Raw genomic sequence first — 17,643 nt, forward strand, 5'->3', positions numbered from 1 at the left:
CGAGAGAACAAAAGCTCGACATATTTAGTTCCTAACTTCTTTGCAAACACTGAATTATTTTTTATTTAGCAAAACGTGGATTATTTTTAACATTAATAAATGTATATGTCATATATTCATTTTAAAAATAGAAATAATGAATTAAAGCTCAAAACAGGCGAAGTTTTGCGGACATTGCTGCGGATGAGAGTGTTGTGACGGGCGGATTTCACAGACGCACTTCCTCTACAGAACAGGCTCTGAGTAAAGAACATCGCGAACTCGAGCCTCAAATAAAACCATCAAAATATCAGAGCTGAACACCCAATAGCGGATTAAACAACTCTTAACAACTTTATAAATACCTCAACACCACACATCACATCATGGTAAGAAGAAAATGCCGCCAGTGTCGTGTGAAAGTGTTTGTTTAGTGTGAGTCTGGATGACATGTGGCTGTGTCTGTTTATGTTTGGCCTAAATAATATGTGCGTAATATTTTTAACATATATATTTTATGCGTAACTATATCTGTGGTATTTGTTATGAAAAATCTGTAAACATTCCTAATTTTCTCTGTATGTAAATAAACAAATATTAATACGATTACACACACACACACACACACATATACATTTTATTTTTTAAATATTTTTAATGTTTTTTTTTTAAGATTTCTCTTCTGCTGTTGTTCTGAACTTTTTATCAAAGAAACCTGATTAAAAAAGTCTACTTTTTTTTTTTTTTTTTTTTTTTTTTTTAAACATAATAATAATAATTTTTGAACAGCAAATCAGAATATTAGAATGATTCCTGAAGGATCATGTGACTGGAGTAATGATGCTAAAATTCAGCTGTGCAATCAGGAATAAATTACATTTTAAAATATATACAAATAGAAAACAGTTATTTTAAATAGTAAAAATATTTTTGCTGTACTTTGGATCAAATAAATGCAGGCTTGGGGAGCAGAAGAGAATTCTTTAAAAACATTAAAAATCTTACTGTTCTAACTGGCAGTATATATTATATCTATAATATTTTATATTCAATATAATCATGGCAATATAGTAATATATATAATATATTTATTATAATGTACAATAAAATAATAATAATATAAATCAATACACATGTATATAATTTTTAATAATTTTATTTTAGTTTAAAATAAATATGTTGTATGTTTTTTAACTTTTTTAAACAATTTATGCCTATTAAAATTAAATATTATGTCTTTGTAGTTTTTATATTTTTTTTTTTAACTTCAATTTTATTTTTAGTTAGAATATCTAACTAAATTAGACTAAATTTTATTCAGATTAAACTAAATAAAAATGAGAGAAGTTGCCTTGACAGCTAGATAAAATAAAATATCAACCAAAAAAAATTGTATATTTTATTTCAGTTAATATTCATTTTATTAAAATTGGTGTTTAGTTTTAGTAAACTATAACTAAAGCTATATTTGATATATGTGACCCTGGACCACAAAACCAGTCATAAGTGTAAATTTCTCAAAACTGAGATCTTCAGATACATCAGCTTTCCATTGATGTATGGTTTGTTAGGATAGGACAATATTTGGCTATTTGATACTATTTGAAAATCTGGAATCTGATGGTGCGAAAAAATAAATTGCCTTTTAAGTTGTCCGAATGAAGTTCATAGCAATGCATATTACTAATCTAAATTTTGACCTTTACTTAATATCCTAATGATTTTTGGCATAAAAGAAAAATCGATAAATTTGATCCATCCAGTGTATTTGTGGCTATTGCTACAAACATACCGTGCAACATAAGACTGGTTTTGTGGTCCAGGGTCACATATATTTATTATATTATATACTTATCTTAGTTTAATTATGCAAGGACTATATTGGACTATATGATTGTTTTTCATCTGATGTTGTCATTACAAACCCTAGTGAGTCACATTGGCATGTTATCTTTACACCTATTTGTTTGCACTTTGACTTGTTGCATATTATATAGTCATATTTCCCATGACTACCTCTGTATTCAGTATAGCTGGAGGAAGGTGGACTCACTTATTTTACTTCTGATCATACTAGTGTAGTTTCATATTGGGAAAAACAATTATTTGTCTATTACAATTAAGTTTCATTTGAGAATATCAGCATTGCGTTTCATGTGGTTGAACTAGTTTTCAAATGATCCTGTGTCTGTCTACAGCCGCAGAACGAGCACATTGAGTTACACCGCAAGCGTCATGGCTACCGTCTGGACCACCACGAGAGGAAGAGGAAGAAGGAGAGCCGTGAGGCGCACGAGCGGTCGCACAAAGCCAAAAAGATGATCGGCCTCAAAGCCAAACTCTACCACAAACAGAGACACGCTGAGAAGATCCAGATGAAGAAGACGTAAGCGTGATTTACTTCGGTAAAAACAAAATATATAGGCAAAAATGATCTAGGATTTGTTAAACTATTGTGTGTTCATTTGTTTTCAGCATTAAGATGCACGAGCAGAGGAAGAGCAAACAGAAGGACGATGACAAGACACCAGAAGGAGCCGTGCCAGCTTACCTGCTGGACAGAGAGGGACAATCACGCGCCAAAGTGCTGTCCAACATGATCAAACAGAAGAGGAAAGAGAAAGCTGTAAGTGTCCAATCAGATCTGAGATTTACGCTATTATATTAGTGTTTTTTAATGAAAAAAAGTCTCATGTGCTCACCAAGGCTGCCGTTGTTTGATCAAACTCAGAGTAAAATATCAGTGAAATATTAATACAATTAACTATTTTCTATTAGAATGATTTCTGAACGATCATGTGACTCTGAAGACTGGAGTAATGATGTTGAAAATTCAGATTTGCATCACAGGAATAAATTATATTTTCCAATATGTTCAACTAGAAATCACTTATTTTAGATTGTAATAATATTTCACAATATTACAGTTTTTTTCAATTTTTTTTTTATCAAATAAATGCAACCTTGATGAGCAAAAAATCTTTTAAAACTGTTAAAAAAATCTCTACAGCCCTGCATTTTTTTCTCCTTAAATATCCTGTTTCCTGTTTACAAATACCAATGTCATATTGCTTTTTCTGTCCGTGTGTTTTTAATATTTAAGTATGAGGTTTGATTTATGCGTCTCTTTAGGGAAAGTGGGAGGTTCCTTTACCAAAAGTTCGAGCCCAGGGTGAAACCGAGGTTCTGAAGGTCATCCGCACAGGAAAGAGACAGAAAAAGGCCTGGAAGAGAATGGTGACCAAAGTCTGCTTCGTAGGAGACGGATTCACACGCAAACCACCTAAATATGAGCGCTTCATCAGACCTATGGTAAAATATCACACTTGTGCACTCGGGCTGGGCAATACGGATTAAAAATAATACCTTGAATGAGTTAGAAAGACAATAAAAAGACCAAAAGTGCATTTATGTTATTGTTTATTTTTTTATAAATTAAAAAAAAAAAAGATTACTAATTATTTTTAGAAAAATTATAACATTTTTAGTAATTAAAAATAATTGGGTATTATTATAATATTATTATATAACTTTATTTTTTTTTCCTTATTAATTTGTTTTTTTATTTGTTTTAATTAATGCATTTTTCCATTGTGGTTCTGATATACGTTTGTCAATAAGTAAATATTTAAAAACAAATAAATAAATAAAAATACATGTAAAATGCTACATGCAACAAATATGTAAATATGTGGTAACACTTCACAATAAGGTTCCATTAGTTGCCTTTAGGTAATGCATTAACTAAAACTAACAGGGAGCAGTACATCTGTTATGGTATTTGTTCGTTTTTGTTAATAAAAGTTAAAACAAATGTGACCCTGGACCACAAAACCAGTCGTAAGGGTCTTTTTTTTATGAAATTGAGATTTATACATCATTGTTAGGAAAGGACAATTTTTAGCTGAGATACAACTATTTAAAAATCTGGAATATGAGGGTGCAAAAAAATCAAAATATTGAGAAAAGTTGTCCAAATGAAGTTCTTAGCAATGCATATTACTAATCAAAAATTAAGTTTTGATGTATTAGCAGTAGGAAATGTACAAAATATCTTCATGGAACATGATCTTTACTTAATATCCTAACGGTTTTTGGCATTAAATAATATATATTTTGACCCATGCAATGTATTTTTGGCTATTGCTACAAATATACCCGCGCTACTTAAGACTGGTTTTGTGGTCCAGGGTCACAAATGCAAAATTGTTGATTGTTACAACTTTACAACAAATATATTAGTAAATGTTGAAATGATCAAACTAAGTTTTACAATAATTATTCATGGTTAGATCATGTTAAATAATGCAGTTATTATGTATAATAATGCAGCTAATGTTAACAAATGGAACCTAATTGTTAAGTAAACACATCTTTTAAAATAGTAAAATACATACATATACTTTATTTTCAAACACACGTTACTATATTTGATGTAAATATGAATGAAGTTCTGATTTTTAATGTCTTTAGGGTCTGAGGTTTAAAAAGGCACACGTCACTCATCCTGAACTGAAGGCCACGTTTTGTTTACCCATCTTGGGCGTCAAGAAGAACCCGTCCTCCACCCTCTACACCACTCTAGGGGTCATCACCAAGGGAACAGTCATCGAGGTCAACGTCAGTGAGCTCGGATTGGTCACACAGGGTGGAAAGGTCATCTGGGGTGAGTGGCTGTTTACTTTTCATCAATGCAGTGCTTAAAGATATGTTTTGCAGAATAGAAGACTGAGATTTGATTTTGTGTTTCAGGTAAATACGCCCAGGTGACGAATAACCCAGAAAATGATGGTTGCATCAACGCAGTGTTGCTTGTATAATGGAAACCTGAAACAATTGATACAGAACTGTGCCTCCGAGTGCAGCCGGGAGCGGTGCTTATGTGGAATACTGTTATCGTCGGAATCATCTTGGAAGTCATAAGATGGTTTGAAAACAGTCAGTGGAGTTTCATTGTCACATCTGGACCCAAAGCTCACAAGAACAAGTGGATCAGAAATAAAGTGCTGTTTAATTTCAGATAAAATGTTCAAGTGTTTCTCTATGCATTTGTTATTATTCATGAATGGTTCTGTGTTAGGAAAGCAGCTGAAACGGCTGTATTTGCACAGTATCCTGGGATACATCACACCTGCTATTTAGATAATTCAGATGCCATAAAAAAGTAATCATTTACTAAAAGTAATGACATTTAAAATAGGCCTCAAATGTTTCTGTCACATTGTGTGCTACTTAATCTTTGGAATCTTATAAAATTGGGAATAAAAATTTTTCTTGTGCTCATTTGTTCTTGGTTAACCTAGAAAGATCAGGGAATTTTAAAATTGTGATTTCTAGACATTGCTAGAAAGATTTCTATTTTGAATAAATGCTGTTCTTTTGAACTTTTTATTCAAAGAATCTGGAAAAAAGTATCACCCATTTAAAAAAAAAAATAGGTTTCAACATATTAGAATGATTTCTGAAGGATCATGTGACACTGAAAACTGGAGTAATGATACTGAAAATTTGGTTTTGAATCACAGAAATAAATACAATTTTAAATTATATTAAAATAGAAAACTGTTTTTTTTTTTATTGCAATAATATTTCATAACATTACTCTTTTTTCTGTATTTTATAACTAATAAATCAAACTTTGATGAGCACAAAAAACATTTAAAAAAAAAAATCATACTGATCCCAAACTTTTGAACAGCCATGTAAACATTTTTATACTATTTCTAGGATGATCTAATGATTTTAGAATTCCTTATCTGGTTATCCTGGATAACTCAATGAAAAAGAAATAGAAACAGAAATGAATTTGTGTATAAAATTCTCAAGATCGAGTCTGTTTACATAATAAACCTTTATCAGAATTAACACAGAGATTAAATCCTTCAAGTATTTTTGCTGGTGCTCGGCGCATCTCAAAAATAAAAAGTTTCATGAATGTCTCATGTGAAATTATGTTTAAACCAAGTTTTTTTTTTTTCTGACAAGATAAACAGGCACTTTGATTTACTTAACCTTCTATCAGAACCAGTGGCACATATTGACAACACAAAATGAATCCTAACAGTGATGCATTAAAAAAAAAAATAAAGATCTTTAAGTTTCACTGGTCAAAATGAGATTCCCGTTGTCTTCTGGATCCTTCTTGCATCCTCAACTTTCCATGACATTTAAAAAAGGCACAAACAAACATGTCTGTGATATTTAAGATAAAAGCAAATTAATGCTTTTCTCTTCACGATAATTAATACAGATCATTATAAAATCGCTGACAGCCAGTGTTTTTACGAGCTCCACAATGTGCAAAGTCATTTAAATAAAAGGTTTCCTCTGCAACTTCATCATCTTAAACAGAAACACCATTGAGATCAAGGACTTCAGCAGCCGATCAGACATTAATAAAACAGTCTCTGTTAGTGTATAAAACACATCTGATTGAGTAAAAACATCTCCTGCTTCAAATAACTCAGTCTGAGAAGGAATTCTGTAAATCCTTCTACTGCAGAAGTAGTTCTGTGAAAAAAAGCACACAGAGGATAACCAGTTTGCTGTCTCTGAGTCTTTGTTTTTTCCTCTCTATCAAATATAGAAGTCCAATCTGGCAGGAATGATCTTGCAGCCCTGCATGGAGAAGACGCGCTCCTCTTTAGGGAAGTAGTTCAGGTCGCGGGCCATCATTTCAACCACTTCTTTATCAGGGGCGCGACCCTTGGAGACCATCTCAGCCAAACCGCACTGAATGACGTGCTTGTACTCCAGAGGGAGAAACGGCACGAAGAAATCCACCAGGTTCTTATCGATTAAACTAGTGTGCCAGAAACCACCTAAGGAAAGACAATGCAAAAGTTATTTTAATGCATAACATTTTTCTGTTCCACATATTAGCAAATGTGAAAGAGAAACGTGACGTACTGTTTCTGTTGTTGAAGACGGACAGTGAAAGTGCCGTCTCTAGATCCTTCAGCTGGATCTCTTCTCGTTCTCTACCATCCTTCCAGAAATTCAGAGCCACCTCAACGATCTTCTCACCCCCGGCGTTGCTATAAAAACAAAAATAAGTATGGCACATTTGGTTTTCAACTATTGAACATGAAGCCACATTGAGATCCTCATATCTGTGGGATTGATCCTTACTGGGCCTTTAAAATTCTTTACGACTGAAGAAAGAAAGACATGAACATCTTGGATGACAAGGGGGCGAGTACATTATATGTGAATCTTTGTTTTGGAAGTGGACTTCTCCTTTAACTATGCACACAGTGATTGGCTGATAGGGAGGGGTCTCTGTCAGAGATTTGTGACCCTGGACCACAGAACCAGTCTTAAGTCGCTGGGGTATATTTATAGCAATAGCCAAAAACACATTTTTCTTTTATGCCAAAAATCATTAGGAAATTAAGTAAAGATCATGTTCCATTAAGATATTTTGTAAATTTCCTACTCTAAATATATCAAACCTCAATTTTTGATTAGTAATATGCATTGCAAATAACTTTATTGGGACAACTTTAAAGGCGATTTTCTCAATATTTTGATTTTTTTGCACCCTCAGATTCCATATACTGAAATAGTTGTATCTCTGCCAAATATTGTTCTATCCTAACAAACCATACATCGATGGAAAGCTTATTTATTCGGCTTTCAGATGATGTATAAAGCTCCATTTCAAAAAATTGACACTTATGACGTTATGGTTTTGTGGTCCATGGTCACATTTATTCATAGAAATATTACAGAGCAGGATATTATGTTGCCATATTCAAATAAAGGTTTAAAAATAAAATGTTGCCACAACCAAATAAAAAAAAAAAAAAAAAGTAAAATGCAAGCAGGGCTCCACGCTTACTTTTCTCTTTTCAAAAATTTAGGAGCACAGTCAAAATTTCAGGAGCACCTTCTAATCAATAATTAAAAAATCTGGTCCAAAAATTAGCCTTCCCTTTACAAGGTGATGTTTGACTCCTTAAAGTGATTTACAGGGAAATTTTGTTTTTACCTTTGTAATGACATTTTTCTACCTTTATTAAAAGTATGTCATCTTTCATGTCAAATTTTTAAAAAATTATATTGTTTAAGCTTTTAAAAAAAGTCCAATTAAAACAACAGAATAAGAACATGTTCCATTGTTATGCTGATGATACTCAACTATATATCTCAACAAGACCAGATGAAACTTCTGAATTATTGAAGTTAACAGAGTGTGTTAAAAATGTAAAAGACTGGATGACCAATAATTTTCTGCTATTAAATTCAGATAAGACAGAGATATTACTTATTAGACCAAAAAACAATACACAGAATCTTTTGACTTACAATTTACAACTAGACGGATGTACTGTTACTTCCACTACAGTCAAAAGTCTGGGTGTTATATTAGACAGCAACTTGTCTTTTGACAATCATATTTCTCATGTTACAAAAACAGCATTCTTCCATCTTAGAAACATTGCCAAGCTGCGAAACATGTGACCTGTTTCTGATGCAGAAAAGTTAGTTCACGCATTCATGACCTCTAGACTGGACTATTGTAATGCACTACTAGATGTTTGTCCTGCATCTTCAATAAACAAGCTACAGAAAGTCCAAAATGCAGCTGCTAGAGTCCTTACCAGGTCAAGAAAATATGATCATATTACCCCAGTTTTAAAGTCTCTGCACTGGCTACCTATTAAATAGTGCTGCTATAAAATAGTACTTCTTACCTATAAGGCACTTAACGGTTTAGCTCCTGTGTACCTAACTAGTCTTCTACCACGCTACAATCCATCACGCTCCCTAAGGTCACAAAACTCTGGACTGTTGGTAGTACCTAGGATAGCAAAGTCCACTAAAGGAGGTAGAGCTTTTTCACATTTGGCACCCAAACTCTGGAACAGCCTTCCGGATAATGTTCGGGGTTCAGACACACTCTCTCTGTTTAAATCTAGATTAAAGACACATCTTTTTAGCCAAGCATTCAAATAATGCATCTCATAAACTTTTCCTGCAGCTATATCTGATCAAATGCTCATTATTAATCTTTTAGCTCTGGTTTAACAAATCTTTCTTTTCTTAGTTTGAACTGCAGCTATGCTAATTACGTTCCTATTTGTTCTGGTAACTACGAATTCACAAGCTCCAGTGTGGATTCAGAACACTTAAGAAGAGATGATGCCAACCCCTCAGAGGACTTCAGATGATGCCAACCCTGAAACAACATACAGCACTACCGAATTCATTGAACATGTAAAATAAGAATAAGTTACCAATCCAAAGAAATCAGTATTAACAAAATTAATTTGTACTACAGAGGAGGCACAGAAGAACACAGAAGTGGCTTGTAGGTTTAATGAGGCTCAGAGGTGACAATCAAGTTCATAAATTCATACTGAGATTACTGTTTTAAATATAGCTTTTAGAAATATTTCAGAAATATTAAATGTTTTAAAAACCTTAAAGATACTTTAAAAATGAAACTAAAACTGCCAGTAGGTGGCGGCAAGTCACTGATTTAATTATTGAATCATTCATTTGATTCGTTCGAATGGCTGATTCATTCAGGAATAAAGCAAGTGACTGTGAATGGGAAATTGAATCACTGACTTGATCCGTTTAAAAATGCACGTTCATTTATAAACTAAACACCGCGGTGTTTGAATAAAGATGCGCAGCTGCTCAGTTGTGACTTGTTTCAGACTATTTTATGACGAAATAGAGCAAAATCAGGCAATAGTGTTATAGCCAGACAATGCAAGTCATATAATATTAACTTCTTGTTTATTGACCTGTTATATTAAATCAATCTCTCATTTACAAACTTCCTTAAAAATCACTAAAGCTGTCACTCATCTTAGTTCATCGTGATCTCACAAAGTTCCATTATAATCAATGAAGCTCTCTACACTGCACAATCAATCTCTTATTTACACTCTGTTTATGAAAGGACTGGTGAGATATGTCTATGATACATTACTCAATACTGCAAAAACACATGGAAGCTCCCCGCAGCGCAAATGCAAATATGCTGATCGGGTCACTCACAGATGGTGCTCCTAAATATTTTTTCAGTCGCAAATGGATTTCATTTTTGGGTGAACTATCTCTTTAATTACAGACTTACAGAAGCACAATGGCACTGACCTGAGGAAGATGAAGATGGCTTGTCTGTAGGACACTCCATTCAGGTTTTCATAGAAGTCTAGATAAGGTTTAATACTGTCGATCAGCCCGGGATGCATTTTATCCATTTCATCGAAGATGAACATTGAACGCGGGCAGATGGAAACATTCCCTCGTATCCACTCCTGTAAATGGGTCTAAACACATACAAACATACATTTTGTACACGCATGACTTTAAAGCATTTGTTTTAAATCTCCATACTGGATGCTTTGTGATGGTGCAATGAAATAGATAATGTCATTTCCATGTATTTGCATATATAACCCATTACCTTGTACTTGTCAATGTGAGTCTCGTGAGGAAAGTGTGCTGTCGCTGTAAACAGATGAACGAAGCTGCTCGTCATCCCTTTCTGGTAAATGTTTTCCGCTATAAGCTGGCTCACGAAGTTCTTCCCGGTCCCAGTCCAGCCGTGGAGGGACAGAACCAGTGGTTTCTTTGGGTTTACATTGTTCATGAAGCCCGTGACGGCTTTCAGGATGACCTGAGCAGCGACGTGCTGCCCGTACAGCTTTGTGTCGAGGTCATACTTCAGTCCTGTGGATGAGAAGAGAGATTTACAGCAGCCATATGACTTATATGTACACCTGCACTTAAAATTAGAGCTACAAAATTATTAGTCGCAATTAATCGATTCAAAATAAATGTTTATGTTTGCATACTATATGTGTGTGCACTGTGTATATTTATTATGCTTATATAAATACACACATACATATGAATAAATATGTTAGATTTATATGTAAATCATTTATATTTTTATACAAGTATTTGCATATACATACAATTTTATTTTATTTTATTTTGAATCGATTAATCGTGACTAATTGTTTTGCTGCTCTACTTAAAATAAATAAATTAAGCACTGGACAATAAAACATGCTTAGTTGTTTACAACAAGGTTATTATAAGAGGTAGTCCAGACTAAAGACAAATAAAAATATAACACATTTTTTATATAATATATTCCAAACATTTTGCTCAAAATAAAGAAGAATAAAGAATAGATATATAAATAAATAAATAAAGAACTTTATCAGTTTAATAATTAAAAAATATACATAAACCACTTTTTAAAATCAATATTTAAACAAAAAAGATAAAATTTGAACTAATAATTAATAAATTAACCTATAAAATAACAGATTTTATAAAAATAAAACTTTAAATGAAATACAATAAAATACACAAACTTAAAATTACTTTAGCCAAGGCAAGATTTCTCATTTTCATTTAATTTAACCTTTCCTTTAGTTTACAATAAAATTAATAAAAACTATACAGGCATATTTAAAAGAAAAACGACAAAAACACAAAAATATTCAAATTTTAACTAAAAATAAAATATAAAATAAAAACTAATAACTCAATTATGCAAAAATTACACTGACTTGAAATAAAAAAAAATTAAGTTCACAATCTGATCAAATCAAATGGATTCTGAATGAACAAATCATTAAGAAACTGACACAAGCTGCTTTTTTTTACAATGATAATTTAAAAATAAACAATTTGACTGCAATATTTTAAAAATAATAACTAAAAATGAATACAAGACAAGGCCTTGTATTAAAAAGTCATTATAAAAATCAGCAGAATAATAACAAAAGACAGAGAGAAACAAACAAATGTGATCAAAACGTGGTTTTTGACAGACTTAATACACAAAAGCATCACCCACAGCATCAACGATGAATTATAATACACTTATTGATCAAACGTTCACCTGTTGCATTAAACTTGAGCCAGTTGTTATCACACGTTTCATATAAATAGCGATAGAGTTTCCTGCCCAGCACTGCAGCTCCTGTTCCCAGCAGCAGTGAGGTGGACACGGGCTCTATGGCCTCCACGATCAACCCTGATACCAGGAGGCAGTGCAACACGATAGTCCATGTGCGAGACGGCCGAACTTTCATTTTAATAAATAATTCATCGATTTTTTAAATTGGAAACTGAAAGAAAAAAACAACAGCGCAGGATCCAACTCACAGCGCCACCACTTCCTATTTGGGAAGAGTGACGTCGTTCGCGTGCGACGCATGACGCATGCGCGTAGCGTTCCGTTCAGTAGCGCATATTGTTTTTTTTTTTGTTTTTTAAAGTAGTGCGTGATGATATATTTGGTCAGTGGGTCAAACATTGTATATGTAAATATTTTATAAATCATATATATGCAGATAAAGACAGGAGGACTAATATTTAAGTTGGCTTGAGAAAACCAACTTACTGATCTACTATTTAAGATTCTTCTTCTTCTTCTTCTGAGCCAAATTTCGGTATCTGTCTCCTCCTAGAGCTTTCAAGCTAGAACCACCAAACTCGACCCAGACCTTCAGACTGGTCTGACTCGGTGTGCTGTATCTTTTCTAACTGATCCGGCTTACGGTTTTTGTAAACCAGACTATCAAAGCCACCAAAAATCCCATAGACTTACATTGATGGACTGTTCAAATGAGCAACACTCTTCAAACTCCCAGAATCCCTTGAGGCTCAATCAAGCTTCCCTTCTATGTGCTATTTCTAATCCATTTAGACTCATTTAAGCTTCCACTCTAATATTTCTAATATTTCTAATCTGTCTAGCTATCTAAATCATGCTAGAAACATGCTAGTAACTTGTTAATCATGCTAACAACATGCTAGCAACATGCTAGTAACATGCTAATCATGTTAACAACATGCTAGTAACATGCTAATCACGCTAACAACATGTTAACAACATGCTAGTAACATGCTAATCATGTTAGCAACATGTGAGTAACATGCTAATCATGTTAGCAACATGCGAGTAACATGCTAATCATGCTAGCAACATGCTACTAACATGCTAATCATGATAGAAAAATGCTAACAACATGCTAGTAACATGCTAATCATGCTAACAACATGCTAGTAACTTGGTAATCATGCTAGCAACGTGCTAGTTACATGCTAATCATACTATAAACATGCTAACAACATGCTAGTAACGTGCTAATCATGCTAGCAACGTGCTAGTTACATGCTAATCATACTAGAAACATGCTAACAACATGTTAGTAACTTGTTAATCATGTTAAAAACATGCTAGCAACATGCTAGTAACATGTTAATCATGCTAACAACATGCTAACAACATGCTAGTAACATGCTAATCATGCTAACAACATGCTAGCAACATGCTAGTAACATGCTAATCATGTGAACAACATGCTAGTAACATGCTAATCACGCTAACAACATGGTAGTAAAATGCTAATCATGTTAGAAACATGCTAACAAAATTCTAGTAACATGCTAATCATGTTAACAACATGCTAATAACACGCTAATCATGATAGAAACATGCTAGCAACGTGCTAGTAACATGCTAATCATGCTAATTATGTTAAAACATGCTAACAACATGCTAATCAGCTTGCAGCATGCTAGTAACTTGCTAATCATGTTAGCAACATGCTAGTAACATGCTAATCATGATAGAAAAATGCTAACAACGTGCTAGTAACATGCTAATCATGCTAACAACATGCTAGTAAGTTGGTAATCATGCTAGCAACGTGCTAGTTACATGCTAATCATACTATAAACATGCTAACAACATGCTAGTAACGTGCTAATCATGCTAGCAACGTGCTAGTTACATGCTAATCATACTAGAAACATGCTAACAACATGTTAGTAACTTGTTAATCATGTTAAAAACATGCTAGCAACATGCTAGTAACATGCTAATCATGCCAGAAACATGTTAACAACAAGCTAGTAACATGCTAGCCATGTTAGAAACATGCTAGTAACAAATGCTAATCAGGCTAATCATGCTAACAACATTCTAGTAGTTTGCAAATTATGATAACAACATGCTAATCATGCTAACAACATTGTAATCAGCCTATAAAAATACAAGCAATAAGCTAATCATGCTAAAACATGTTAACAACATGTTAAATCATGTAAGCAATGTGTTAAATCACGCTAGCTGCTTCTATTACAACTGCTTCAAACTTTCAGGCTAGGCTTTCTCAAGCCAACTTAAAGTTTGTTCTCAAACATTACTCATCTAGTTTTTAAATGTCACGTTAAATAAAAGTATTGTTAAATTAGTGCTTGCCTTATAAATCATTTTGAAATATTATTGGTTGAGTGATGATTTTTGACTGACTGTTATTATATAGCATTAACATTAATTTCTAAGTAATAAGCAGCATCAATGCATATATCAGATAATGTATGATATGTATAATATATATGATATTAAGTGTCAGGTGCATTAAACTTATACACACCATCAGTCTTTTAAATTCTGCACGTGACTGCCTATTAGTATGACATTTAAATGCAAGCATCAGTATGGAATTTATTCGATTTAGCATAAATATTCATTTTAATAAGGAAAATGTGGATTTATAAGTTACCATATGACAGACTAAACACTGTAAACGACAAATTAAGATAAAGCAGCTGTTGCAAACCTGTTTTGTTGAATGAAATCCACTCTGGTCTGCAACATTCCTGAAAGTAATAGAGCACGTTCTGATAACGGGCCAGGAATCCGGTGAGCGCCGCGGCCATACCGACAGCGATGCTCGTGCTGATCGGCTCTATCGCCGCCGTGATCGACAAGCTCCACAAAACACAACCAGCGAACAGCAGGAGACATGTCACCCGCATTGTGCAGTCTGACACCGAGGAGCGAAACCGATTCTAATCCGGTTTTAGTAAATAATGATGAGCTACTTCCGTAAACCGAATCAAAAGCGTCCGTTCAGAATCAAACACGAGCTGGGAGAAGTTCCACGACGGTGACGTCATGCAGATCAATAGCTTTGAAATGCTACTGTGGTTTCACATGACTAAAAACTGAATGGAAATGAAATTGTAAAAACCTAAAAGAGATCTTCCTCTTTTATCTAATGCGGAAGGGTATTTGTCTATTTGTTAATCAAAGCTACAAAGGAAGTGCATAAAATAGTTGTAATCTTCAAATGCAAATTTGCTCATTTTCATAAACAAAAATTGTTTGTCTGTTGTTACAAATAAGTCAGCCTTTTTCCTTAACTGTGAGTGTATTCTCAGAATATTATGCTTATATTTGATGATTCTGATAACTTAATTTTAATGGGTTGGAATATAATACCTTGATAAAAGCAGTGTTGGGAAGGTTACTTTGTAAATGTAACAGGTTACAGATTACAAGTTACTTGATTTAAAATGTAATAAGTAGTGTAACTTTTCAATTACTTTATTAAAGTAATGTAACATTACTTTTAATTACTTTTTGATTACTTTTCTAAATTTCTAATATTTTCAACTGTTAATCATTCTGAAACATTTAAACCAGGCAGAGTTACCTTACAGTAGCACTTAGCACTGATTACTGTCAAACTTTATCCTTTATCACTTGAATTAAGATGATAATAAGTAAGAGATAACATACATCTTTATTTTGCGATAACAACTGGCTGAATGTACATTATCCCACTTATTACACAGCTGCTTGATAGATTATTTAGATGTTTTTATCAACACTGATCTGAGTTGAAATATTTGAACGCAAAGCTTCCATGAAGAAATCAGTTGCTAGCAAACAGCAAGTTCAAACTAGACATTTTAGGGATACACACTGTAAAAAAAAAAAATCTGTAAAAAAACTGAAAAAGTACTGGCAGCTCATTACCTGGACTTTGTACCGTAAATTTACAGTCTGTTAATTTACAGTCTGCCACCGGTTAAAAAACAGGACTTTTTCTGTTTTAATGGTGTATTTATATATTTATATATATACAAAGCAAATAAATCCAGCACAATATACAAATTGAACATGGTTTATTTTTACTTCATGTAAACATTCTTAAAAGTGCATTCAATGGCTTTTGTTTGCCTTAAGTGGGTTAGGACTAAACAATATGAAATACTCAATTAATTTAACAATGTGTCAACTCAGGCAAAATGCCTGTATCGTAAAAGACAGCTTAGCTTTAAACAGTAACAGACAAAATTAAAAAAAAAAAAGAAAACATGAGCATCTGTACAATACAGGTGTTGTACTAAAAAGTGGTCACAAAATTTAAACTTCAAACTGTAAAACAGTCAAGAATCAAAACTTTTTTTTCTTATGAGAGACAACAATATTGTTTGGAGGGATAGTTCACACAAAAATGTTAATTCAGTCAGTTACTCAGCCTCATACCATTCCAAACCCATAAGACTCACATTCACTTTTAGAACAGAAATTAAGAGTATTTTTAGTTAAATCTGGGTACTTTCTGTCCCTCTATTGATTGTCTATGCAACTACCATTTTCAAGGTCCAGAAAAGTATAAAGTATGTGACTCCAGTGGCTTGACAACAGAATTTTGAAGTTCATTGTAACAGAAATATCATTGAAGTGGTGCAATTCATTATAGGGGATGGATTATTTCCCATTTTACTACTGTTTAATGCAAGTGCCATTTCTTTCAATTTAAAAACTCAAATATTACATGGATTTTCAAAATTGTTCATGCAAGAGTCTTGGAGGAATGCATAGCCACTTGGTTGCCTTTATTTCAAACCACGTTCAGGATTTCTTCACAGGAAAGTTCTAAAAGAAATGGATATAACAAAAAATGAAATGAATTAAACTGAACTACAGAGTAATATGCAGGTTGGAGTGGAAAAGTAGTCATACAGTATTTTAAGTTCATTGAATCAACTGCAATCCATAATACTTTCCAATTGTTTACACATTGCTTAACTTACATTTTCAATAGTCTCCATTTGCATCGGTCATATGAGCTTGTCAGATCAACTATGTCCTAAAATATACTTAATTATATTCAACTAAATAAACAGCAACACGACCAAATGCTTTATACACTTTTTATAACATACGTATTGCTTACTTCTGTATGAACTCCAGAGTAAGTGCCACCTGCTCTGGGTATTTTGTACCTCACAACCGCAACAGGAAAGAAGATTTGTTCATTAACTTCTCAAACGACAGCAATCTTGAACTGCCCATCACCTTAAACAAAAAGACATTACAAAATGACCATATACATAACGACAAGCATCTTTGAACACCTTTGAAGGCGTGTTCAGCAAACAACTTCACATTGTTGTAAAAGTCAACAATTTTTTCAATATTGAACACTAATGCTAAATGAAACAGAATACAAACCCACCTGGTTGCCTTCATCTCAACCCTCATTTAGGATTTCTTCACAGGAAAACTCTAAAAGAAATGGATAATGATAAAAATGAAATGAATGAAACTGAACTACAGAGTAACATGCAGGTTAGAGATGGAAAATCAATCATACAGTATTTTAAGTTCATTAAATTAACTGCTAACCCTAATACCAATTAAAATATTTATTTATAAACTGCTTAACTTACATTTCCAATAATCTCCATTTACATCTGTCGTACGAGCTTGTCAGATCATCTGTGTCTTACAATATACTTCATTATTTTCAATTAAATAAACAGATAGACATTTAATAACATACGTGTTGCTTACTTCTGTATGAATTCCAA

General features: G+C 33.1%; 2 protein-coding genes and 1 long non-coding RNA gene across 4 annotated transcripts; 1 reads left to right on the forward strand and 2 right to left on the reverse strand.

Moving 5' to 3' along the window:
• Positions 1–219: 219 nt before the first annotated feature.
• On the forward strand, positions 220–5,262 carry nsa2 (NSA2 ribosome biogenesis homolog (S. cerevisiae)). Its single transcript, XM_051093279.1, has 6 exons — positions 220–368; positions 2,178–2,365; positions 2,455–2,605; positions 3,112–3,291; positions 4,453–4,645; positions 4,732–5,262. The coding sequence occupies exons 1-6, from the start codon at positions 366–368 to the stop codon at positions 4,797–4,799; spliced, it is 783 nt and encodes a 260-aa protein (XP_050949236.1). The 5' UTR covers positions 220–365; the 3' UTR covers positions 4,800–5,262.
• On the reverse strand, positions 4,792–14,934 carry tor1 (torsin family 1). 2 transcript variants are annotated; one of them, XM_051093276.1, is made up of 5 exons: positions 14,595–14,934; positions 10,409–10,674; positions 10,096–10,271; positions 6,889–7,016; positions 4,792–6,800 (listed from the first exon to the last, which is right to left on the reverse strand). In XM_051093276.1, the coding sequence occupies exons 1-5, from the start codon at positions 14,791–14,793 to the stop codon at positions 6,556–6,558; spliced, it is 1,014 nt and encodes a 337-aa protein (XP_050949233.1). In that variant the 5' UTR covers positions 14,794–14,934; the 3' UTR covers positions 4,792–6,555. The 2 variants fall into 2 exon arrangements, with proteins under 2 accessions (XP_050949233.1, XP_050949234.1); XM_051093277.1 differs by lacking the exon at positions 14,595–14,934 and adding an exon at positions 11,864–12,173.
• Positions 14,935–15,978: 1,044 nt separating this feature from the next.
• LOC127151937 (uncharacterized) lies at positions 15,979–17,611 on the reverse strand. Its single transcript, XR_007825002.1, has 4 exons — positions 17,503–17,611; positions 17,289–17,338; positions 17,007–17,128; positions 15,979–16,705 (listed from the first exon to the last, which is right to left on the reverse strand). It is a non-coding gene; the product is annotated as an uncharacterized LOC127151937 (long non-coding RNA).
• Positions 17,612–17,643: the final 32 nt, after the last annotated feature.

This window comes from Labeo rohita, chromosome 21, assembly GCF_022985175.1.
Source record: "Labeo rohita strain BAU-BD-2019 chromosome 21, IGBB_LRoh.1.0, whole genome shotgun sequence".
NCBI classification, from domain to species: domain Eukaryota; kingdom Metazoa; phylum Chordata; class Actinopteri; order Cypriniformes; family Cyprinidae; genus Labeo; species Labeo rohita.